Source organism: Centropristis striata, chromosome 20 (genome assembly GCF_030273125.1).
Source record: "Centropristis striata isolate RG_2023a ecotype Rhode Island chromosome 20, C.striata_1.0, whole genome shotgun sequence".
NCBI classification, from domain to species: domain Eukaryota; kingdom Metazoa; phylum Chordata; class Actinopteri; order Perciformes; family Serranidae; genus Centropristis; species Centropristis striata.
The window spans coordinates 17,467,653-17,494,782 of record NC_081536.1 but is presented as its reverse complement, the minus strand read 5'-3'; the positions used below and the strand labels follow the sequence as shown (position 1 = coordinate 17,494,782).

Here is a 27,130-nt window from a genome sequence, read left to right as displayed (position 1 = left end):
GATGGGACCTAATATTCATGGTCATGCTCTTAATTATTCAGTAACATTATCAATTTGTGTAACTGCAATTGTGTGAGATTTTAGGTTCATAATTTTCAATATAATTTTTCAAATTTATAGGATGATTCTGATGACTAAATTATTTAATGCAGAATATTAATCATGTGTTGAGTACACCATGCTTTTTTTTTCTTAGTCAAACAAAAACAATTAACACAAATTCACCATGTTTTATATTCAAACTGTACAGCTTTGCTTGTATATTAAGTATATTAATTCAATGAGAATACTTTAGTAATAATGAATTGTTTGTCAGTTTTTATTATAAGCCATTTTCTGAAAAATACTTAACAGATGTGAAAGGTTAAACACTAAAATTCACAGAAAACACAGAAACAAATGGGTAAAAAAGAAAAAACACCGTAATGATCAAGTCCTCTTCTACATTGATCAGAAGTTACACTGAATTTATGACTGGTAGACCTTGTTTATGTATAAACAAGTGTTTATTTCCATATAAAAGCAGCGTGGTGCATGTTGAAACAGTGCAGCTTCACTGTGGTAAATTTATTAAAATAGGAACTTGCTCAAAGTATAACAGTTAATTGTGTCAATGCATGTAAGAGTCCAAACTGGTTCTTTTATTGACTTTCACGACTTCTCGATCTGGAGTATCAGCTTGAGTTTAAGTTGAATTCATATGTGGCTTTCTGCATCAGCGGTCCAGTTTTGGTTTCTTGGCCTGTGGTTGAACATCTGGAGCTGGGACACTCACACCAGGGATCTGAAATTAAGACAATTAACTTAAAACGCGGGTAGTTTTGAGTGAACTGAACTAATTTTCCAGTTTGGACAATCTAAAAACATGTTAGCCCTCCTCAATCAAAGTTAGGCTAAAGGTAAAAACAGAATGATATCTATAGTTGGGTATAACTGGTTGTTTGACAGTGAAAAGCATGTATAGTTTAATTTGTCCTTACCACAGGGTCAATCAGAGCCATGCGGATCTTCTGGTGCTGAATATTGGAGGCGTCCAGGCTGATGGTGACCTTTACCTTGTCAAACATGCGGAAGGTGTGCTGCTCTACCTTTAGAGTGGGACCCTAAACACACACACATGCAGAGATCTTTGAAGCACAGCATCCTCTCATGGATTTCAGTTGATCTAACCAGCTATAAAAAATAACTTGTTTATACCTCATCATCAAAAACAAGGTTTGGGGCAGCCTTGTCTTTGGTGTCAAAGAAGACCGTTCCCTCCAGGCCAAACTTTGGGATGAGTACAATGATTGCGTTCTTCCTCACAAACAGAACGTATCCATCTTCGTTGAGTATGCCTCGGCTCTTGAAGAACAGCTGGAAAGAGATAATGTGCATTAAAAGCATGAATCTGTAGTGAATAATGCAGTATGGCGTGGGGTCTGTTTTATTTACTCAAACCAAAGGTTTGTGGGGTCATAAATGGACTCCGAGCTGATTCCTTATCATAATGCTTCAGTGGGTTGTAATATTAAATGTGTGTCTATTAGTGTTTACCTGTGTGTGGAAGGCCACAGAAGCCCTCTGAGCATACTGAGACATTTTATGTCTGTAGTTGAGGTTGTTGGAGAGGGCTGACTGCTTATGTTTGTCCATCAAATCTGGGTAGGTGCTGTCTGCTCCTATGGCCACTGCCAGCAGGCGGTGCACTATAATATCTGCGTATCTGTGCAGGAGAGCAGATGTAGAGGGTGGAGGAGTTAGAGGTTTAGATGGAGAGAAATAGAGAAGATTATAGATTACTTAAGAAGGTTAGAAAAACTGTGCTGTGGTATTTTCTCAATTGTGAACATAAAAAGGTCTGATCCAACATATTTACTCAAGATTTGTGTATGTTCGTTTCCATACCTCCTAATAGGTGACGTGAAGTGTGTATAAATAGGTGAAGCAAGGCCGTAGTGGTGGAAATCGTTGTCCATGCCCGAACAAAAATAGACGGCCTGCATCATGCAGCGAGTGGCTAAGATGCGCAGTAGCGTGTTAAAGTACATGAACCCGTCCACATTGGCCACGTCGAGGGAGTCAGCCAGAGCCTTGGCTGAATCTGTGTGGATCGCCACCTCCTGTAGAGAAAGGAGTTGAAAGCGTAACATATATGCATGGTAGAAATAGGCCAACGGATTAAATTAGCTCATTAAACAAGCACATTGCTTAAAAAACTGAGCAAATTTTCTGCATGACCATCCGTCTCTCCTCACCTTTGACTTTGCAGCCTTGAACAGGATGTCGTAATTAGATGGAGGTGGTGCTGGATGTTTCCTCAGCATGGCGCAGTCTGGAAATTCCTCGTAAATCTTCTGGGCGACTGAAATATTGGCCAGCAACATGAACTCCTCTACCATGGAGTTTGTCTCCCTAATAACAGAGAGATGGATTCATTTACATTTGTCCAAAACACAGCAGCAACATGAGCTTTTGTGGGGAAAAAAGGGTTAAAAAAGGGTTCTGTAGAATAATCCTAAATAACCTACATGAGCTCTTTGGTCTGGAGGTCGATGGGGTCGTGAGTTTCACTGTCTATGTGGAATCGGACTTCTAAGGATGACAGCGTCAACGCCCTGAAGGATATAAAACGCAACATAAAAACACAATCATGTTCAACACAGCCCGTTTAGAATATACAAGTTATGATAAACAAAAATTCTGATTTTAAAGGCAGCTGAGCCATGTACTTAAGACCAATAAAAACTCAAACAAAGCGTTTTCTGCATATAGCAATATGACCCATTCTACATTTTGTAAATCTATTCTTTTGACTCCCAGTCCGTACCCTTTCTCTCTTCTCTGCTTCTTGAGGATTTTGGCTAATTTGTTGAGACCTCGCAGGCTCTGGGTGATATCATCATTCTTAGTGGTGTCATCAATCCTCATTTGGGCCTCAGCGTAGGTCAAAGACGCCTGTAAAACAAGGAAACATAAATATCCTTACCCTGTAATTTTGTAATAAAAATAGGTGGTAGTTGCATTAGTTCCAGGGCATCTGATTCACACATCTCTATAAAAACGTTATAAAAACAGTCATCCTACAGCTAGTGTTGGTACTATACCTTGGAGTTAATGACACTTTTTGTGAAGCGGGTCTTAAGAATTTCAGCCTTGTGGTTAATCTCCCAGATACACGAGAAGGCCATCCTGGTAAAAAACAAAAACAAAACAGAGACAAACATTTTAACATCATTTGGGTTAAAATAATTTGGAATTAAAAAATAAATCTTTGATTTATTTATTCACTGATAAATTTGGGGGAAAGAACGAGTACTGATGGTATTGATTATTGTGCGAGTGTAAATGTATCCTCACCTTTCCACATTGCAGCGTAGAGAACACAGATTGGAGCTGAGCAGCTCAGGAACCATATCTATTCTCTGAGGAACACAAAATGTAAAAAAAATTTTTTTGTGTCAAAATATATTTTTATGAATAAATCAAATTCTAAAAAGAACTATTAAGTAGTCAAGGAAAGCATATGAATTAGTCACAATATCCAAAATTTCAGTAGAACCCAAATATTACTTTCCAAAATCATTAACAGATGTTATAAACATTGTATACTGTACAACAAGTGTGTGTCTGTGTGTTTTTCTTACTTTGCCACACAAGTAGACAGTGGTGCCGCGGTTTGCAGCCTCTTTGTCCAAAGCGTTGCCAGGTCTGATGAAGTGACTGACATCAGCGATGTGAACGCCCACCTACAACAAACAAACAAATATAGTGGGTTGATATGAAATACAAACATTTTCTACTTCTTTATAATGTATGAGTCCTGTGTGTGTACCTCAAGGTTTCCGTTCTCCAGCTCTCTACAGTGCAGAGCGTCATCAATGTCTGTACATCCAGGAGGATCCACACTGCACACAGTCAGACTCCTCAGGTCCTCTCTCTTTTTCATGTCCTGTTCCACAAAAATTACACAACATTAACACACTCAGATCTACTTTACACACACGCATGCTTTTAAATAATAGCATACCAGACTCACTGATAAATGCTAAACAAAACTGTGACTAGAATACTGCTCGGTGTATCTCAGGACAAACTGTGATTACCTCTGGGGTGATGGTCCACGGCATCTTGGGAAGGAAGCTGAGCACAGCCTGAGAGAAGGCCTGGTGGGGGACGTCATGCTCCAGTAGCAGCACCTCCTGCTCCGTTTCCTTCTCCCCTGCACCTCCCAGACTGCGCACAAAGTGACCCTAACAAAGAAGAAAAAAATATTTTTCTCCACGGAAAGAAAACATAAAGAAAGTTTGTTTTGTGTCAAACTTTAGCAAGTGGAGTTTCAAATATTTGACACTCTGAAGTGGTTCCAACTCACATTTGGATATCTGGAGTTTTTGGGCCAGCCATCGATGGCCACCATGATCCTCTGGCCTGCCAGTGTGGATGCCTGACGTGTTTCAATGCGAATGCGTGGGATACGGCGGTCTGCTGGCGTGAAGAGATGACGGGTGGACTGTACGAAAAAGGACAGAAACAGATGGACAATGCTGAGGGTAAGAGATAAGGATGTGGTAGAATTTTTGTGCCAGGGAAAAAACACATTGTATTATACAGCAGCCATGAATCACCTCTTTGATCTGGGAGATATTGAGCATGCCGCAGTATGGCCTCCAGTTCCTTTTGATGATTCCCACGACTTTACCTGTGGGCTTCCTGGCTGCTTCTGCTGCTGATATCTTCAGCTGCTCAGACAGACAGGAACAACACGGAGGTTATGAAGATACTGAAGCTACAAATACTAAATAGATGTTGTCATTCAATTGCAAATCTCATTTATGCACCCAGATGCTTTCCACCCACACCAATAAACACCCTGCTACATTTCAAACCCAAATTCACCGATTTCTCCTCCTCCTCCTCTCCTTCTTCGTCTTCAGCCTTATCGTCCTTTGCTGCGCCTTCGTCCTGCAGCACCACTGAGGAGGGCGCCACCCACTGATTCTTTGGCAACAGCTGCACAGCAACCACATCCTGATACACGGCTCTGTTGAGGTTCTGAAGACCCTGGATGAGAACCTGGCAGCCAGCAGAAGGGAAGGTACAGAGCTTTAAACATCTGCATACACTTTAATACTTTTGGCAGTCAGTTAACTTGTAGTAATTCCTTTAACCCTCTGAACCCCTCAACTGCCAGCGGTCTGAGAGGCAGGTTTTCGTTTAAACTGGAAACTCAACATAACGTGAAAATTTCTCACCCAACACAGATGAGAGCCAAGTGAGAATCTTACATTTACGATTTTTGGATAATTGCTCAGACAGACATTGTACATTCACAAACCCACTCACCTCTGTGCTTTCTTCCCCCTCTCCCTGGACGAAGACTGTGGCCTCCAGGTAGTTGTCCCTGCTAGCTCTGAAGGTGCCCTGGAGGAATGTGCCACTCTTTATTCCTGCTTGGATCCTGGACAGAGGGAGATGCTCTGGGAATAACAACTTACTGCTTGTGATGTCATTCTGAGAGAGGAAAGAAAAAGATAAATGGAAGGAGAAAAGCAAAAAGAAAAGGCAACGTTATAGACAAGAGATACTGATGCATAGCATTTTACATATGAAAAATAGCTTATATTTCTATATGTAAATGGTAAAAATTGTTTACCTTGTCATCATTGGACAAAGCCAGACGATCCACAAGCTCAGAGTTCCCTGTCAGACTCTTGATGTATTCTTCACCTAGAACGTAAGTGAAAAAATGCTTGTGAAAATGTGGTAAATCCAGCTTATGCCAACAAGAAATTGTGAGGAGGCTTCTACCTGCTAAAACATTGATGGTTACTAAATCAGAGTGACTATCTGCCTGCATGTTAAGCCACTATTTACAACAATGAACATGTTGGAGAGCTGTATTCTTGATAATCATATTCTTGTGTTTAAACTGATCTGAAACAAACTGCTACTGTACTCCATGATATTTTCTTTCCCCCTTACATTTGTACACCAGCAGGCCGCTCTCTTCTGCCTTCTGCTTGTTCCCTTGATCATTGGTGAGGAGGACCACCTTGAGTCCATCTGCGCCGGACTCGGATGTCTTCAGGTGCTGGCTGTACCATTTTGCCGCCATACGGATTGCACGGTCGTTGCGGTCATTGGCACTCTCCCCCGGTTCACGTTCAATGAATGTCTCTCTAGAAAAAGAAATGATAAGAATGTGTATGTGTAAGGGTGATAAACAGACAAAACATGCATTCATGCTTTACACAAGCAAATGTTGTGATGCAGTACAAAGGTCAGTGATGTCTTTGTACTTGTGGTGTTCGTTGGTAAAGCTGTAGAAGTGTTTCTCTTTCTCATGTATAATGTCCTTCAGGCGTTTATAGACTGGTGCACTGCGATGGCGAACCTCCTGCAGCACCGTCTGAAGGACTATCACATTACGAATCACGGGATCCTCCAACACGTCAATCTGCAGAACACACAAAATGTAAACATAAGGATGAAGACAATGAGAGCTGTTCAGAATCAGACATAAATGTTATATGGCTCAGAATTTAAAATGTGTGAAAATAACAAATATTAACAGTACAATAACCAGAAAATTAGATAATAAATTATGTATTCTCAATGCATGACAGGCACAGATTAGGGCTACAAATCTGTATGGAAAAAAAGCATGTAAAGATCTCTGGGAATCATATCAGACTGCTTAATGATAATAAACAAAAGCAATGTGAATTAAAAAAGGATCCTGGGGGTCATTAATAATGAAAAACTCTCTGACAATAAAGAGTATCTCGATATTAGAAATATTTTACAAATGAGTACTAACTCAATAGGTTGAGACACATTATTAAGACATACTAAATCATAATTTCGAGAAAGCTTCTCATTTGCTTGTTTATCTTCAGACCAAATATCTTCATTATTGTTAATAAGTGAATAAATCACCTTCAATGTGCCATAAAATTACTTACAGGATCTTTTTTCCATCACATGGGCAGAAATGGACTTCCATATAAAAGACTCTTTATGTTTGAGTACACAAATAAAATAAGATAATCAGGAAGACTGGGAAAGACTTTTTTTTACCTGATGCAGGACCACATTCGTGTCAGGGATCACATAATGTGGATAAGTGCACAGATTGCTCTCTATACACGCGTCTCTCTGCAGCACCGTGGACTCCTGTTTGCACTCAGTGCATACTTCGCTCCCGCACCAAATATCATCTCTCAGATAATGTTCACGCACTATCTTCATCACCCCTCCCGACCGGGTCTTCTTCACGAAGGTTTTGGATTTCAACATGATGACGATGAAAGCCCCAAAACATTAAAATGCGATGTTTCTTTGCCCTACCATCTGATGGGAAGCGAGAAGTTAGCTACCCATGTGTACACTAACTCGGTGGGCCGACAAAACCTTTCCAGAGTTTTGATAAATGGGATTTCAGGTTTTTGTTATGGATTTTATATTGTCATATCTATTTAAAAACCTTGTCGGAATATAAATAAATCGTTAAGTACGGAGATAAAAATACAAGTCACTGTGTTTAAGAGAAATAATGTCAAGATTGGTATTTAGTTTTGGCTGTCCATCTAATGCTTGTTCAATGAAAACAAAGCAGAGGAAGGCAGTCGGGGGGCTGGTTGACCGGGTAGTTAATTAAATAGCGACTCCTATGTTTAGGAGGAGGTACTGCATGCTATGTGCGTTGTAACCGATGACAGACGGGTGGGCGTTGATTGTACTACAGTATCCGTACCTCAGGGGGCGCTGCAGTATCCACGACACTCAACAACCTCAAGCCGTTGGGCGGTTAGCAGGCGGCTCGGAGCGGGACCCTTAAAAATAAAAACACCTCATCGGGTACTCAGGGGTGGCAGCTCAACGCTCTATTTGGATAGATATTTTATTGTTTTGAGAAAGAGTACATTGGAAGTATGTTTAAAATGATGTATGCTGGCTAGACTGGTGATCGGTCGGTATTTGTTGTCGGGTTTCCTTGCTGCAAACTAACGTTAAAGTATCATATCGCGATGCTCGTCAGTTAACTCTTGACTCACAAACTTTACTTACCTCACGTAATCTCTGCGACAGACTCACTCGCCTTGCTACACAAGGTTAGCTAGCAACAAAAAAGAGGACGAAAACAGTACAAACATGCCACCCAAAAAGCAGCAGCTGAGGCCGACAGCAGCCAACGTCTCCAGCTCCCTGGACCTGGAGTCGGAGGACATCAGCCTGGAGACAACCGTGCCGACCACCGAGGACATCTCCTCGTCCGACGAGCAGCGGGACGGCTCCCAGAAGGTGACCCGCCAGCTGATCGAGAGGAAAGAGCTGCTGCACAACGTCCAGCTACTGAAGATCGAGCTTTCCCAGAGAAACCTGATAATAGACAACATGAAGGCCGACCATATGTCAAAGGTAGAGGGGAGGAGAGGTGGATATCTGGTTGAAAAATTATCCCCAGCTTGTGCCTCTCATATATCGTCACCCTGTTAGAAATAATCGCCTAACTCATTTTTTCAAGTTTTGCAGGAAACACAAAAAACTTCCGTAAAAGTGTAACATATGACATTTATTGATCATTTCACTCAAAAACGATGTAACAAAGGATGTCTATTGGCATAGTAATACCACTATTATGTAACTTAGGAGAAAATAAAGATAAATAAATGACTGACGCAATTTTTTGAACATGCCTTTGTGACTTAAGCAAGATATGGTAACACTTTATTTTGAAGGTGTCTACATAAGAGTCACACAATCCTGTCAGAAACATGACATGACAAGTATCATGAGCATTAATGTTACTTCAAAGTGTCATTAATGTTCATGACATCCCATGTCATGTTTATGACACGCTAATGTCACTCTTATGTAGACACCTTCAAAATAAAGTGTTACCAATATTAGTGTCAACAATAAAACACTGATAAACTAAACTGATAACTAAACAATCTCCATCTAGCTCTTCTTTGCTGGGTTCTTATCTGATGCCTATGAATGTGGCAAATTGTCAAATAAGTGATGATCTTAAAGGGGTAAAATCACATGATCTGATCAACTGAGGATGTAGGCGATTTTACCATAGGTGGCCGGTATCATGAGATGATTTAGGCAAAAAAAACAACAATTTTGACAAAAAATAACTTTGCCGATTATTTTAACAGTGTGACGATATCATGGTATTCTGAGAGGTATTAGAGCTGCACAGTGGTGGTAGAAGTATTCAGATAATTTACTTATTAAGTAAAACTACTAATACCACGCAGAATATACTCCACGACAAGTAAAAGCCATGAATTAAAAACCTTACCGAGTAAAAATAACAACATACTCATACGCAATAAAACTATGTTTTTGGATTAACATTACTGCTGCATGATTGTGTGTTATGCATCTTATTACAGTAGATAAGATTGTGCTAATTTGAACTATGTTATACACTGTTGGGTAGTTTAATCTACACCAATTCTTCATATCATCATAATGTCTGTAGCTTCAGTATCTTGTGAGAACCAAATATCTCTACAAATTCAACTTTTCATATTTGAAGGAACAGCCCTGTTGCCAGCTTTGTGATGGTGTATTTTCCAGCTAATCCAAGATGGGTTTTTAAATAGTTTATTAAGCTTACAAAGTTGGAATTTTTTTTTCAGCATATAAAGGAACACTTCATCTTTCAGTTTAACACAAACATTAAAGTCAATTTTTGGTTTGTTTTCACTTGACAAGAGGGATATATATTAAAAGAATTGCAGACGGAAAGTAACTAAAGCTGTCACATAAATACAGTGGAGCAAAAAAGTACCATATTCACTCTGATATGTAATGGAGATGAAGTATAAAGTTGTGAAAATAGTGTGTGATATACTCCAGTAAAGTAGAAGTACCTTGAATTTGTGCTTGAGTAAATGTACAAAGTTACCTTCCACCACTGGAGCTACATTTTGCTCACCTGGCAAAGAGAAGTAAATAGTAAAACAACCGTTTCCAATATTGTCTATGTTGCAATCATAGACTCTGGATTGTTTCAATGCGTGTGTTTATTTGTCAGATTGAGGAACTGGAGGAGAGGCTGAATGATGCTATACATCAAAAACAAGTTTTGGCCCTGAGACTGGACAGCCAGTTGAAACTTACTCAAGAGGAGAACAGGTGAGGAAAGTGAATGTGGGGATGGACAGTGAAATGTGCTGTCAGAAAACTGGCATTCCATTATAATTGTACCTAAAACATGTGCTACAATAACACATATCTCACTGAATACAAAGCAAATATGTATAGAAAGCTTAAAAAGGTTTTCATCACCAGGAAGCAGCAGGCTCTGCGTAAGCAAGAGATGGAGGCCATCCTGCTCAGGCAGCAGCAGCTGGAGGAGACCAACCGGCAGCTGTGTGAGAAGGCTGGAGAGCTGCGGAGGTCTCTCAGGGACCTGGACATCTCCCAGGACAGGTACCTGGAGCTGCGCGATCTCCCTGACGACAAAGTCTCCATACAGGAGTATGTAGCTGTAAGTATGGGGGGTCTCCTGATCTCTACACCAACCTGTTGATTCAGAGAGACAAGATATGATATGGTACATGATAAAGCTGACATGCTGACCTTTTCTTTGTGCTGTGTGTTTAGAAAGACAGCGGAGCACCTTCTCTCACAGGCTGCTCCAGCTCCGCTGTCAAAGGGACAGATACAAAAAATCTTTCCTGCCACATGCCATCACACTGTACAATAACAAATAATAGTCTGGTTTATTACATGCACTTTATGTGTTTTTTTATGCACACTGTTCATTGCACCTTATTTGTTTCATGGCACCAATATTTTTATACTGCATATTCATATTTATTCTGCACTGGAATTCTACTCCTTAATACATACTCCTTCTTTAGACACTTTATTTTGTATTTTTATTGTATTTTTATATTTTATTGCTTGAAGTATGCCTAGGTTGTTCTTTTTATTTAATTGTGTTGTTATTGTCTCTGTATGTAATGCTGCTGCTACACTGTAATTTCCCAGCTTGGGATAAATAAAGTATATCTATCTATCTACCTATCTATCTATCTATCTAGATGCGTTTCTATGAGGTAGTGACTCCTCTGCGGGCTCAGCTGGCTGAGCTCAGTGTAAAGAGAGGCAGTTTGACTGAAGACCTGGATACACACAGAACACAGATGAAGGCCTTGATGGAGGTACGACACACATACATCTGTGTTGCATTCTCTCATTAAATGTCTTTTATGCAATAGTGTGTTCGTGTTTTATCACTATTTTTTGTTTATATCTTATTTAATCTCTGTTAAAGCTATAAACTGTGTACTAGAGCTGCAATGTTTAGTTTATCAATCGATCATTCAATAGACAGAAAAATAATCAGCAACTATTTTTAAATTCAATTAATCAATGAAGCATTTTTTAATACAAAAATGGCAGAAAATGCAGACCTGCGAATTATCTGCTTTCCTCTGTTTTATTTTACTACACTGAATATCTTTCGATTTTGGACTGGAAAAATTTGATATTTAAAGGGCCTGTACACAATATTAAGAATATTATTATGGCAGTAAACAACAATTGACTATGTAAAGATACAGTGGAGTTGGTGTCCTAACCAAAGAATGAAGTCACGCTCCCTCTGTGTGTCAACAAACAACAACAAAGCTCCGTTTTCAGTACTTTCTGACATATTATAGACTAATCGATTAAACAAGAAAATAATCCGCAGATTAATCGCTAATGAAAATAATTGTTAGTTGCAGCCCTACTGTGTACAGTGTAAAGGTTCAAATAAGCTTAACTGTTGAGGGTGTTGCCATGTGTTTGTGAACACACATGATAAGTCAAGCAATCAGCTGCATTGTTGCTTTTTATTTTCGTTCTTTAAATGCTTAAGAACAAACACACTTTAAACAAACACTCACTCCTCCAGGCTGTGAGTCATTTATTTAAAAAGCAAAGACATGAAAAATGCGGAAAGGGTCAGAAGGTTAAATTACCTTTAAGCTATAGGTGAGAATGTGGATGACATGTTAGCCATCTGAAACACGCTGTAACTGACAAAGCCAGCTGTGTCAGTTACAGCTTCCTCAAAATGGTATTTTTCACAGCCTGCAGTGTTTACAATGAGTGTTGTGATCTATTTAAAAAAAAACATCCAGTCAGCATTCGCCCTGTAGGCATAAATGACATGTTAATGACATAATGATGCAACCTGCTGAAGGCACGGTAAGGATTTGCTAAAAACAAAACAAATGACAGTGGCAATCATGACTCCCTTTGAGACTAAATGAGCTTTGTTTGAATGCAACTGAACAGGTGCTTGCAGTTTGTTTTTTTCACTGAGATGCATCCAGCAGGTAAATTATCCATCAGCTCAGGTGGCTCCACGAAAAGGATGTGATGTTACATGAATTTGCTATTAAAGAACAGCAGGAACTGTACAGCACTGTTAATTGCCATAGAAATTCATAACATGAATTAACAAGAAATTAGAGAAATAAGATGGAAATATAGGAGTTATCTGCTCAGCCTGTATTTACCATGTTATATGCAGATAAAAGAAAAAAATCCATACCATAAACAGAAATAATCAGTTAATTTGGCAAAGAAATCTACTTTATTGTCATTAAGCTATGGTGGTGCATGTGTGTTCTCACAGAGCTACGAGGAGGAGCGGCGGCTGCGTACTGAGCTGGAGTTGAGGAGCCAGAGACTGACCCTGGAACTGGCTGACACCAAACAGCAGATCCAAGAGGGAGATTATCGCCGTGATAACTACCCTGCAATCAAACGGTGTGTGTGTGTCTGACAGAAAGAGAGAGATGACTCCTCTCTAGACCTGCTCGCTGTGTAGATTTATTTGTTTGTTAAATTTTAGAAGTTCAATCTCAGGTCTTATAAAAAAGTTAATTTAGTGCAAGTGGAAAGTAGTGTTTTAATATAATTGTATAGCAGTTTCTGACATGTACAGACATTTGACAGACATTTGTATCTTCTTAAGGACGTCAGAACAGATTTTTTTTTACATTTTGTCTTTTGTTTCTTTTGGAATCACATTTCAATAGCACATTACAGCAGTCATCACCATTATGATAATTGGCATGGCATCTTATTATAAACAGAAACAAACAGAACTTAAGGGTGTTTCCATTTACAGCAAGTAGTAAAACAGATTAAAAATAAAAAATGAAAGTTACATAATATTAAAAAAAGAAGGGCGTTTCGAGGCGATATACAATATCCACTTGTACCAGATTTCCTCAAATTCGGCTTTCTGAAGCCTCACAGAGAAAGTGATTATTTTCATTACAAAAATTTTGTAGATGATGTCATACCACTGATCTATAGGTGGGCTGTCTGGCTTCAGCCATTTCCTTGTTATACCTTTTTTAGCAGCTCCACTAAGTATGCCAAAGAGGTATTTTGTGTTGTTATTTGAGGATGTAGAGTGCAGAAGCCCAAAAAGAAATTAATCCCAATTAAAAAGCCAGAACAGATTGTTAAAGGAATGGTTTAAATTCTAGGTATGTATGTTTCAAGTTGTATCTTATCCTTTCCCACTGTGGTTTATAGTGAGCGTGACAACTTCGAGACAGAACTGAAGGAGTTAAAGAGAAGATTTGAGACACTAGACTTGACTCACACTGCAGTGACCAGAGAGAGGAACACACTCGGCAAAGAGGTGCCTTACATACACCTGCCTGCACAGACATGCACACTCACAGTAAATTTTGTCAACATAATACTCACTGAAGACGCTTTGGGTGCACTGTAATAGTTTTTTTTTATTCTTCTCATCTTGCCCTCCAGGTGGCGACATTGCAGCAGTCAGTGACTCTCCTGCAGAAGGACAAGGAGTACCTCCACAGGCAGAACATGGAGCTAAGTGTGCGCTGTGCACATGAAGAAGACAGACTGGAGAGGCTGCAGGTCCATACAGTTGATCAGCTCTGAGGCTTATCTAATACAATAAGCTTCTAGTCTTCTAACGTGCTCTCACTTTGTGATTTTGTTGTCCAGGTGCAATTAGAAGATACTAAGAAGGCGAGGGAGGACGCCTACGAAAAATATGTAGCATCCAGGTCAGGCTCTGCTGTTTTACACCAGCAGCCAATATTCTAGGTTTTGTAATGTGGGAGACAAAAGCTTTTAGTCTCGACATTGATGGTGTCATCTGTCAGCATTCGGTTTGTTTCTTTTCCACTACAGAGATCTCTATAAGTCAGAGTACGAAACCAAGCTGAGAGAAGAGTTGGAGAACATCAGGCTGAAAACAAGTCAGGAGATAGACAACCTGCAGAGAACCTCCAGGGAGATGTATGAGAGAGAGAACAGGTATCAGTCTTTTTTTTTTTTTATACAAAACTGTATGTGTGTATGTTGGTTAAAGCAAATGAAATAATGGATGCATATGCAAATATTTAGGAAGAAGAAGAAGAGCTATCACCACAGATAGTACCAACATAACTTTATTCTGTGCAACATAACAGAACATGCTTGTTCCCCTGCTGTGTGCGTGCATTTGATCAGGAACTTGCGTGAGGCCAGAGACAATGCAGTGCTGGAGAAGGACAGAGCAGTGGCTGCTGAGAGAGACACACAGTCCAGATACGACCAGCTGCTGGAACAGTGAGTTTTACCATCCATCACACACACATACTGATTTAATACAGTTCAAATCATAGAGAGGTACATCTTTTTCTTTCCCTTTTCTGCTTTTTATTTAATAGCTACATCTCAAACAGTGACATTTGAAGTGTCAGTCAAAGGGATGACTCACATGATTTATAACCATTACAAAAACATAACACATTTTCTTACACACTTTGATTGTTCTCCAGCCATTCAGGTATGAATGAATGAAAGAAAATTCTATTCAGCTCCTTTGTCAAGGGACAAAAGCAACAAAGACAAACAAACAGACATCTCAAAACAAATAAAAAGAAACCTATCTGCATTCCACTAGAAGGAAGGGAGGTTTTCTCAGTTTGAGTGGACAAAAGTAGGAGGAAATTATATCATATAAGGTGCTTTATGACTAACATACTGTTACATTTTCTTCTCACCTAATAAAATAATCTTTGTTGTGCTTCCATTTCTCAAATCTTTAGCAGCTGCCCTGAGGTACTCACTGATTTTAGATATTTTCTGTAAATGTAGGTCACTTCCTGCATGCAGTCTAACTAGGCAGTTCATCAGGTAAGGTAAAGTAACTTCACCCAACGGCAACCGTTAAACTGTCAAGTAAAAGCCAGACAAGTTGGTGCAGTTTTGTTGTAATCAATGGTGAATTTTTACAATATGGTTAACCACGTCATTCCTCATCATTGTAGGAAGGATCAACCAACATGGTTCATTCAGGACTGATACCAATTATCAGTAATCAAGGAGGCAGAAAAACAATACATCCACAGGCAAAATAAAAAATCTTAGTGTCAAAGTTTGGAATAAGTCGAAATTAATGCTGCAGAGGAGATTTTTTGCTGCAATTTGCTGCAATCTTGTTTTCTTTCATGCAATCATCAACAAAGAAAACTTTCTTTGACAATTAAGCCAATTATTACTGTACAGGGGCTACACGGTGGTGTAGTGGTTAGTGACCCTCTAGCGCTCCCACAGCTAGAGGGTCGCCGGTTCGCCTCCCGCCTGCGGCTCTTCTGTGTGGAGTTTTCATGTTCTCCCCGTGTCAGCGTGGGTTCCCACCGGGTACTCCGGCTTCCTCCCACAGTCCAAAAACATGCACTTAGGTTTAATTGGGGACTCTAAATTGCCCGTAGGTGTGAAGAGTGTGATTGTCTGTCTCTATGTGTCAGCCCTGCGATAGTCTGGCGACCTGTCCAGGGTGTACCCCGCCTCTCGCCCAATGACAGCTGGGATCAGCTCCAGCCCCCGCGAAGCGGTTAATGGTAATGAATGAATGAATGAATTACTGTACAGTTACCTGGTTCATCAGTGAAGTGTATGAAATACACTACAGAGACAGGAGGCTACATCAAATCCAAAGTACAAGATTTATATTTTACTTATTTTATCGGCAATCTGATAAAACTATAATGATTCCAGTAATGGTAAAATGCTAAATATTGCAGCTGAAAATCGCTCAATTCCTTGTGTACAATGTTAGCTAATGTGATTTATAAAGCTGGCATCATTGCTGTGCTGATGAGTGACTTTTGTCTAAATGTATTTTTTATTATTATAACATACTCTGTAACTCTTGTTGTTGCTCTGATGATGACAGGTGATGATGTGTGAGTCATGAGCGCATGCTGTAGGAGCTGCAGAACTTTAGTGGCTGTGGTTCACTATCTTTTTTACTAAAGGTCACATGAATGCTTTGCCGTAACTGTGGGGTCAGTTGGTCACATGGAGTTCACTGAGGTCAGTTTGTTAGCATGTGGTGTCACCTGCCTGGCTGGCTGCCTCTCAGGGCTCAAATTCTTTCAGCGCAGGTTGAATGCAAAGTGGGAGACAAAATACTGTGTCGGTGATGAGCAAATCCCCTTAGACTGTAGCTAAAGATTTTAAATAGCTTGTTTACACTTCTGCGTCATGCTGCTAAAGCCTTTTTATTGTGGATATATTCATTTCCATTTTTCCAACATCCTCTCAGTGAGGTTGCTAGTCACTATCTCTGCCCCGGGCAACAATGCCCATCTCAGTATAGCCTCTGAATGTGCCTCTGGGTCACGGCCTTGTAGGAAGTTTCAAATCTTGCATGGAAATTGCAACAGATATATTGTGAGCTGCTGCACACACGCTCACATACTTGAGTTTTGTCTTATTGGAGGAAGGGACTTCAGTCAGCCTCCTGAACAACATATCCCGCTTTTGTGCTATATTCCTGCTGTATATATACATGTCTGCGTATGAACAAATAATATGCATTTGCATCCTTTTTTTTTCATCACACTCATTTATAAAAATGTTTTAAGTATCGATAAAAAATGATGTAGAAACATATTTATGTCTTAATTTACCCTCATGTTTTTTTTTTTCAATTTAAAGTTAATTTTTAATATATTATCTGCAACAGACAGACAGAGACACACACACACACACACACACAGCAGCAGCAGCAGCAGCAGCAGTAGTAGTGTCCCTGTCCTGTGTTACTACTACATACCAGTCATTTCTCTAGATCCAAGCCACCAGCTGTTGGTCTTTCCATACACACACACACACACACACACACACACACACACTACACTCTCCCTTGCACTCTCTCTCTTTTCTGCTGTGATCACATTCCCCCTCTGCGTCGCATCGCAAGCCAGCAACGACAGATGCTAGCCACAAGCCCTTAACCCCTAACCCCACGCATGCCCCTATTTTTGGGGCAAAGAATGAGGCGGACAAGCTTGAAATGGCGTCAGATGATTGTACCAGTTTGAATCTTGGTGCTCTATTTCAGAATGCAGGCTATCAGGACATTAACAGTGATCAACTTATCCATGATAAAGAGAAAGTGTTGCCCACAGTTTTTCAATTTTCAGCTCCCTGGCAGACATAAACTTTTTTAATACAATTGCCTGAAGGAGCCCCCAAGTCAGGTGCTCTGACCTACTGTAGCTGTAAATATTGACAATTTGGCATTTTAAAATCCAGAGAAAAGCCATGACTCACAACATTCTTCTGGTAAAGTAAGTTTCACTTTTTAGCAACATTTTTAGCCTTTGCGTCGAGATTGCAGCCGCCATTAATAAATGAAGGCTTGAAATGTCGACCATGTGTACATGTCTGTCACTGTGAGCGCACAGCTCAGGCCTGCGCTCTATGGATGATGAAATCCTATCAGGTCAGCTGTAATCGAGAGTTATTAATATTATCCAGCCGACCTCCGTGGTTTAATAGAGTCTGTGTGTTGGTGCTTGGAGGCTGCCTGAGGAAGAGCGCTCGGCTCAATAAACTGTCTTTGTTTTACCCTAGGAGCTGCGGCAAATGATTATTTTCACGATTTTTGTTAGTGAATGAGTTAATTATTTAGTCTATAAAATATCTGAAAGCAATTAAAAAAAGTCCTTTCTAACTTCCTGGAGTATAAAGTCATGTATTCAAAACCAACAAAAAACAATAATATCATTCAAGATTATATAAAACAGCAAAAGCAGGACATTCTGATATTGTATTTGGCAAGGTGGAATTAAAGCATTTGGCTGCCTAATAAATGACTTAAAAGATCAATATTTCCTCAAAATGATCGACCACTTATGCTCTGTTTGGTGCTCTGTTTTTTGCAATGTTGTTGATTGACATTAGATGGTTTCATCAATGTTTTCTTCTTGTGAAGAAAAAGTTTTTTAACGGTTTAACTTTCTCATCTACACACATTTATGTAATAAGATTTTGACTTAATGCAGAATTGTGTCATCTGAAAACAGAAACTGTATGCTCTCTCTTTCTTTTTACTCTAATTACTAAACACCTAAGAAGTTAAAACTCTTTAGCTGCCAACTAGGATAATAAAAGATCAAACAAAACCAAACATTGCTGCGAGCGTCATTGAGAAATACTCTTCCGCAGCCAAATGATTTAAGACCTGCTTTGCTGCTTGGTGACTTGTAGTTGTACTGCTGTTGCCAGGCTGTTGGGTACCACAGAACATAAAATTCACCATAGAAATGGTTCATTGTGCAAGGCACGCTAAATAGTCACTTCCTTGCCAAATTCCAAACAAACATGTTATCATGCGAATTATCACTGTAAGAGATTGCAACATTTGTTCCAAACCACCAGGCATGCCTAAGCTCAAACAGGGGCCCAGAGCACAGTTTACTGTACCCCTGTATCTTAAAACTCACCTACTCATGTTTGTTAGGTGTGTGTTTGTCTGCAGCATTGACTTTTTAGTAGACGTGTAGTCACAAAATTAGCATTATGCTGTATTGAAGAAGACTTGAAAATAGTGATTGAGACCATAAACCCATTAAGAGATAGTTGACTGAGGCAATGCATGCTACTAATGAGTTAGTAGTGGGTTAATTTTCTCATAAACTTCTACATGGTTGCCCATAAAATCAAAACTTTAGTAATCAATCTCTTCCAAACATCACAATGAAAATGAAACAACAATTAACTGAAAACAAAATTATTCCAACCTTATGGGCCACCATGTATTCCATTTGACTGAATTTTGCCAGTCGCCCCCTTCTGGCCATTAGAAAGAATACAGGGTTTTTTTATTAACACATTTTTGCAACAATTAAAACAAATACAAGCAAACTAAACACAAAGCTGCCTGGGGAGTGCACACTATAGAAAGAATACAGGTTTAAGGCACTTGGCTTGACTTCCACTTCTTTAACACAGTCTATGGGCACAGAGGCCCCTGATAGCTGGCCCTACATGTCCTTAAATGGGACATTAGCCACAATTAAAGTTCATGTAAAGTACTTACATTTTTCCAATAAATATGCTTTTTATTAGTTATTGGATGCTATAAAACAGGAGTGAAATGTCATGATTGACACCTCGCATTGCACTCTTATTGGGTATTGGGTATTGGGGCAGGAACTCAATACTGGGGCTCCACTCTTTTGCAGACGCTGGTTCTTAATGACTGCAACAGTGCCAAGATGGTAGCGGCCACACTCGGGAAATTTTGGCCTCACTGTTTTACATTCAGTGGAATTGGAGACACGTTTATCCTAGCTATGATCAGAATCAAAACACATTATCTTACCTTTTTTTTTAACACACTTACTCATATTCGTATTGTCAGTTATACGTGTGTCTATGATTCACCTGTGTGTCTCTATCTATGCAGGTTTCGTCAGCTCCAGCTGGGTACTGACAGCCGGGTAGCAGAACTGTCCAACCAGGCCAAGCTGCACTCCTTCGAAGCTGAGCGTGCTCAGATGGTCAAAGATGAGACAGCCAAGGCCCTGGCCCAGTGCCAGGTGGAGTGTGAGAAACAGCAGAAGAAACTGGAGGTACTCTAAACATAAAGACAAAAAGGCGAAGATGTTTTACCTCTTATATAACAGCAGCATACCCACTTACTAGTCTGTCATGCACTGTTTCATTTCTGCCTCTAGTGATTTTACTTCAGCTAATTAACATTATTTTGAGGTTTAGATAAATATTGTATGTCTCCATGTGCCGTTAACAGATACACAAAAACCCCTTTGTTCATTAAAATTCAAACAACAGTAAGCAGTTAACAGTAAGCAATAATTAGTATAATAAAGATTATCATCTTGAGTGTTGGGAAGTCCCAAGGTGCTACATTACTCCACAATAACATTGCAGTAGCGCTTACTTGCTGCAAATAACACATGCGTGAACACATGAATACAACCAAAAATGCACCACTGATGCGTAAGTCATTGTTTTGTTCATTTAGGGAGGAGCCCGCCCGTAGTACTCAAAGATTAATGTTCCACTCTCAGAATATGTCTCTTTGTACGTCGGTCCGGTGGCTCCATTCTTATCTCTGTCCTCTGTTGCACACCCATTTATACAAGAAGTTAATTGAGTGCAGATTGTTCTTGATGTCTGGATGCACTTAGCTGAGGTCCACCTCTTCACCTGTGTTTAACCCTGTCCTGCTCACCAGAGGGACATGCCTGGTGAGACGATGCATTGCACATGATCACAGGGGAAGATGGATTCTTTTTAAAAACACAAGCTAGTTTAGGTTCCCACTCTGGAGTTTGCTGTTTAGCTTTGATTTGCTTCCAGTTTTTTTTTTATAATAACGAGGTTTCAAACTATTTTTGAATTAGAAGTCCTTTCATTTAGATTTTTTTCCCTCGATTTTTTTCTTTCACATCCCTCTCCTTGTGAATGTTTTGTATTCTGACAGCATAAAAACTGGAGTTTCAGTGTGAATAACATTAGAGAAAATGTTAATCTTACAAATTGGCCTTAAAAAATTTAAAACATTATTTTATTTAATTCTCAGCTCATTGCTGAATCCATTATCTATTATTTTATAACACTCACAGAATGTAAAATTTACATTAACATTGTCCCTCAAAGCCATAGCATTGTACACTTTCAAAAAAATATTTTTTTTAACTGCCCCATCACAGAAAACAATGCTGAAATTTCCCCCAACGCCTCTCTTTCTTTTCTTCCTCTCCTCCTGTCCCTCAGCTCCTGACCCAGGAGTTTTACAGGTTGCAGACGTCATCAGAGAAGCGGTTGGCGGAGCTGCAAGCCCAGAATGCCGAGCAGGCGTCTCGGCTGGAGACGTACGAAAAGCTGGAGCAAGAGTTGGATCAAGTCACCATGCAGGCTGCCGAAAGTAAGAGCGGCACTCATTACATTACACACATTACTGTGAGGTGGGACCGATAAAAGCACCACTAGTGGTTCTTTCAAATACCTGGCATCATAACGTGTCTAATCATATTAACAGCTTTATTACAGGTTTGTCTCTGCCACATTTTTATCATAATGGTCCTGGAGATGTAAAAAACCCCATAAAAAATATTTGTGTTTCTGTCTGTTGTCAGTTGAGAATGAAGAGGAGGCAGAGAGAGTTCTGTTCTCGTACGGCTACGGCGCCAACGTTCCCACAACGGCCAAGAGAAGACTGAAACAGAGGTACAGTACACAAGGAGACATTATGGATGAACAAACAAATCAGTTTTACATAAAATATACTGTCTATGTGCAGTTTTCAATTGAATATATGTTGTTATATAAACTTCCCAACTTCAAATTCTGTGTTATTGTATGTGTTAAAGTCATATGTTGGTATGCTAATATATCATGCAGATATTGGATTTCTGCCAAAGTGATTTTTTTATTTTATTTTTTGCTAAAAAATTACACACTCACACGTTACTCCACACTTAGATTTGTAGCATGCATGTGCAGCCAGAAACTCAAATTGATCCCAACTGCTTTGGTGACAGTAACTTTTGGGTAAACTTCTTGGAAATGCACACTAGTGTAAACTTGTTGGTGTTGTCATGTTTTGGAATTTCCAAAAGTGTGTTTGTGTGTCTTGCAGCGTTCACCTGGCCCGCAGGGTGCTGCAGCTCGAGAGGCAGAACACGTCACTGAGGAGGGAGCTGGAGAGACACAAGTCACAGTCAGGACAGATTTCTGACGAGGTAAACACACAAACACGCAGAATTCAGGTGTTGCCCGCCTCGGGATCATCATTAATAGGATAAAGTTTGATTTAATGTTGACAAAGATGAAAAGAGAACTTGGAGCACTGCATGCCAGAACCTGCAACTCACACTTGTTTTCCCACCATCATAAAATCTCCTACAGCAACTCAGATTATGGTTATTCCACGGCTTCTATCAAAGCCATATGATTTATTTCAGCTGGTTTTTTGCCTCTCTCTGCTGACATAACAGTCATTATAGCAGAGCCAAGATCGGTGGCTCCTCTCTCATCACCCACCATTTTCCTCCTCAAACCATCGCACGACACTCTGCTGTGAAAGTCAATGGCGAGAGCACTTCTAATCAGTCTCTTAAAGACAGACTCTGCAAAACAAAACAAGAATTTTGCAGCTTGTGAGGTCGGTCAACACATATATCATCAAGCACTCTTGAGACTTCTCTTAACGAGGGTGTCCTCCTTTCTTTTTTGTTACTTTGAATCAAGTTTAACAATGGTCTCCCCAATCCTCTGAATTGAGTTTTAAAGCCGTGTCAGGAAAATGACAGGTTGTTTGAGAGCAGACAGCAGACACCTCGACTTTTATATGAGAACAGTGAGAAGTTTGTCTTAGTACCTGTCACGCTTGTTGACACAGTGGGGAAACACTGCCAAAAACCGTGACGGCCACGCTCATCCCTCTCCCAACAACTCACCACACCAATCATAGAGGCTTTTGTTGTGTTTGGCGCACTGTGCACGTGTGTGTGCAACGCTGAGACTTTAATTTTGGGTGTGTGTATTTTGTGAGTGAAGTCACATGTCTACTACTCGTGCCCTGATGTTAAAAGTCAGCCAGTAAGGTTTGAGATGATGAGAACGGTCAACCGGCATGCTTGCTTTTTCTTTTTACTCCTTATTATAATCTCAACGAGGAAAGAGATTGTGCAAGCTAGATTAGAGAGGCCGGGCCGGTTTGAGACTAAATAAGCCAGCCATTCAACTGTCAGGTGTGATTGTCTGGCACTGGTCTGGAATGCCTCGTAATTCATCAAGCATGAAAAGAAAAGGGTGAAAAATTATACTTTTTATTCACTAGCAAGGGTGTTAACCACTTAACCACCCACACAGATGCCCTGACTAAGTGACTATTGTCCTTCCCCTTCCACCCAGTTCTACTCACTACTGGCTCATCGTAAAAGTGGCTTAATGTGTAACACCCTAACTTTATCTTTTGTTTCACAGATTTTAAACATGATACTGACTAAGTACTGCTGTATTACACACAGTACATCCAGATTAATACACTATAAAGATGCTTTTCTTACAGTAAATGCAAGACAGAAGTGGTTAAAATGATTTGCTTTGTTTGTTTGAATTTACTCCATTTCCACTTTATGTCTTCATACTCCTACATTTAATAAAAAAGACACAACTTAGACATGTCTTCATAAAAACTCACATTTATGAGCACTCAAGCACCCGATGACATCAGAGATAAGGAAATATTGGCTGTGGTGGATTCAAGAGTCATTCACAAATATAAAGCATTTTTAAAGTGGAGATATTCCCCTTAAGTCATTTTCATTATAATAAACATCATTATGAAGGACGTTTAGGTTTCATTGCACCATACGTGACTCTTCAATGTTCATGGAGTCTTACAGTGAATGTAAAAAATGTAGACCTGCTTCTCAGGTGTGTTATTGAATTCCAGGAAACGAAGAACCTTAGCTTACCCTAACATTGTGTACATTTGTTTTAATTGCTTCAGCATGCTTTATTCCTCAGTTATTGGCAGCCAACCAGCTCTTACAGCAGACGCAGCAGCCCTATAGCTACCTGATTGAGTCGGTGAGACAAAGAGACGCGGAAATCAGCACGCTAAAGGAGCGTCTCACCTCGCTTGAGGACGATGTCAGGTACATGTACAGAACACAACATGCATGACTGTTTGTTTTCTTTAAATGGAAGCAATTAGGTCTTCTGTCTTGCTTGCCTCTTCTTTGTTATTTACATCAGTTACATTTTGTATCATGTAATTTACTCATCATGGCAGCAGGCCATACCTCCCCACCCTTGGGCGTCTTTGCTTTATTCCTGTCTCTCTTTGTCCTCGTGTGCACCTCGTTCACCTAGCTCATTTTGTGTTTATGCAAATCTGCATGTGTGCACCATTTTGTCTATGCCCCATTAGTGTGTGTTTCAAATCGGCTCACATACAGCTAGCTGGCACTGACCTAAATCTCTCCTGTCCCCCTCCATATTTTGACCTGAGAAATATGCAAACTGCAGGTTTTCTCTTGCTGCTCACTACCACTGAGCACTCACCTGGGGCGAGCAGCAGAGCGAAAAAAAAAAAATCCTTTAAAATCCCCATAAGCTTGACAAACCTCCCCATCTGACAGAGATATTGAAGTCTTCCTGTGGCTATGCAGTGGTATCTTCAACATAGATTCTCACTTCATGTAATACAGTCTCTCTGTCTTAAGCTAAGTGTAAATTGTGTTCCCAGTTTGATTGGTGATATTCAAAAACGGACTCAGCTCTAATCAGCTAACAGCAGTGTTTCAGCAGAGGCTGATCTCAAGTTCAAATATTTGGTCAACAGTTTTAAGTGAATAGTGTCAAAGCTACGTCTGCAGGATGGTTTGATTTAAAGCGTCGCCATCACATGCTCCTGCTTGTAAGTTTCACAGCCCCAGGAAAGAAAACTTGGACTGTACTGTAGAGAGTTTTTCTCACAAGGTAGAGGCCTAACAAACATAAAGTAATAGGATATTGAGTGTATTTTAGAAATGAATTATTCATATGTTTAATTCATTGCTTGGCTGTTTTACAGGGATTTATTCTCATAGTGCTGGTAAACCGGACTGATTGGTTTGATTTTTTTTCCCACATCTGAACTTGTGTGACCCACACCTCACTCCACCCTGAAGCATTATTAAACTAAAACAAATTTACGTTGAACATCTACTTCATACAGTATGCTATGCTTCCAATCTTATAATGCAATGCTGTAAAGACTACCACAAACCTATCAACAGTCATTCACAGGACAAACTTGTTCAACAAGTTTCACCTCATCATTTACACTAAGTACAGTAATGTTTTCTTATTAACTCAAGCTCTGTGTTTTCTTTTTTGGGTGTAACACCAGTTCTCTGAGGAAAGAACGGACCGCACTGCAACAGGTGAAAAACAACATGGCCGCCGATCTGGAGCGACTCCTCAACCATCGAGAGGTACACATGATGAAAGTTTTCTCTGTTGTTTTTTATGTTAGCTTTTCCACTATGAAGATATGTATATATATTTTGACAACGACATTCAATGTCTCCCATTCTATTCCGATACATTACGCTGTTTCAAAAAAGTGAGAAACAGGAAATTCCAGTCCATCCCTCCTTTGAAAATTAAGATTAATTGGTAAAACCAACATGTTACAGCACATGGCAGTTGATGTCCTTGCTGCTAGCCTGGGTGGTGATCCATGCTTTTGGGAAACCAGTTAGACCTCGTCTGCACTTAACAAAACATAAAAACCTGCAACTTATTTTCATCATTGATTAAGTGTTCGGTTCTTAGTTTGGTCTATTAAATCAGAAATTTGTAAAACAAAATAATAAAAAAAAAATAATGGTCATCACAATTTTCTACACCCCAGACTGATGTCTAAAAATATTTAATTACAATTTAGGACAAGGAAAATCAACAAATTCTTACGTATATGAACTAAGAACCATTAGATGTTTGGTATTTTTGCTTGAAAAATGACAAACAATTTATCGCTTATTATTAGTTGCTGATTAATTTCCTGTTATCAACTAATCGATGAATCAGCTAATCGCCACCACCCTGAAATAAACATGCTTTTGATGCCCAGACAAGCTATTGCACTGTGTTGCAACGCTTCCTTCAAGATTGCATGTGCTCGTACGTGCGTGCGCGTGGGCGTGTGTGTCCCGAGCCAGCCGTTTGCTGTATGAAGTATGTGCCCTGTCATGGACAGCTGTTCCTCAGCTTGGCTGTTTGGGATGCCACCGGTTTGCGTGTGTGTTTTTGCGTATGTGTGTGTGCTCGTGCGTGTGTGTGACATGCCGGGGCTCATGTCCTCAGGGGTGATAAATAGAACCGTGAAATGGCCCAGAGTCCTCCCCTCTGCCCTGCTGCCACCCCTGCAGACCCTTGAGCTTGTTGAGCTTATTGCAAGTCCTCCCATAGTTCAGCAGACCACCAGTCATCACAAAGCAGCAATTTAAATTCCTGAAAACACCAATTCTAAGCAGGTGTTCCACAAAACAATGTAAAAGTATTATCTTAAAAGATATTTTTGGAGATTTTTTCTACAGATTTTCTGTCAAAATTGACCTGATGGTTAAGTTAAGATTTCTCTCTGCTTGGAGACTACGCTCCCAGTTATCTTTCTGGTTTATTGTTCTAACCTCATTCTCACATCCCAATTTTCATGAACCATGTGAATGTCCAGGAGTTAGCGGTGATGAAGCAGGTCCTGATCAGCATGCGGTCCAGACAGGGGGACGCTCTAAACCTGTTGGAAACTGATAGAACTGCTATCAGGACCACTGGTGCGGGAAAAAACCAGTCCAAACGTATCAGCCGGACCACAGAAGAAGAGTCACCAAACAAACCCAAACCCACTGTGTTTGTAAGTGTCTGACTTGGCAGCAACACCCTTGAATGAGTCACGCTACCCAAACCTGCCTGAACAGAAGTTCAGACAAAAGAGCACTAAAGTTTGACAGGAGATGATACATTTTGTTAGTAGAATAAATCCTTGAAGCATGAGAAAGTCAAATACAATATCTTAAGAATAAAAAAAAAAGATATCCAGCTAGCTTCATACTTTTTTTAAACATTGATTTTCCTCTTTTTTTCATTTGCAGACAAATAAAGAAGTTCCTGATTGGTACCAAAAGGTGAAGCAGAAACCCAAATGAACATTCATTTCTTTGACTATTGTTGCTATAAATCGTCACTCAGGGCTCAAACGTTCTTTTTAATTTATCACAGCTTTTCAAATTTCAGTTTTTGAAATAATAAATAGCAGAAACTGTTA

At 39.9% G+C, this 27,130-nt stretch overlaps 2 protein-coding genes across 2 annotated transcripts; one reads left to right on the top strand and one right to left on the bottom strand.

Annotated features, from left to right (window-relative positions):
• Positions 1–300: 300 nt before the first annotated feature.
• dis3 (DIS3 exosome endoribonuclease and 3'-5' exoribonuclease) lies at positions 301–7,584 on the bottom strand. Its single transcript, XM_059359243.1, has 21 exons — positions 7,063–7,584; positions 6,282–6,439; positions 5,965–6,161; positions 5,636–5,709; positions 5,326–5,493; positions 4,879–5,055; positions 4,608–4,721; positions 4,355–4,492; positions 4,086–4,232; positions 3,815–3,931; positions 3,627–3,728; positions 3,340–3,404; positions 3,087–3,171; positions 2,810–2,937; positions 2,511–2,597; positions 2,238–2,394; positions 1,888–2,102; positions 1,537–1,705; positions 1,198–1,356; positions 981–1,103; positions 301–784 (listed from the first exon to the last, which is right to left on the bottom strand). Exons 1-21 carry the CDS (start codon positions 7,279–7,281, stop codon positions 716–718), a joined length of 2,868 nt encoding a protein of 955 aa, XP_059215226.1. The 5' UTR covers positions 7,282–7,584; the 3' UTR covers positions 301–715.
• Positions 7,585–7,784: 200 nt separating this feature from the next.
• Positions 7,785–27,130, top strand: pibf1 (progesterone immunomodulatory binding factor 1). The gene is made up of 18 exons (XM_059323880.1): positions 7,785–8,403; positions 10,040–10,140; positions 10,297–10,495; positions 11,055–11,174; positions 12,641–12,774; positions 13,555–13,663; positions 13,792–13,911; positions 14,002–14,063; positions 14,191–14,316; positions 14,512–14,610; positions 19,748–19,913; positions 21,082–21,232; positions 21,444–21,534; positions 21,947–22,049; positions 23,842–23,972; positions 25,211–25,295; positions 26,540–26,719; positions 26,958–27,130. Exons 1-18 carry the CDS (start codon positions 8,137–8,139, stop codon positions 27,009–27,011), a joined length of 2,298 nt encoding a protein of 765 aa, XP_059179863.1. The 5' UTR covers positions 7,785–8,136; the 3' UTR covers positions 27,012–27,130.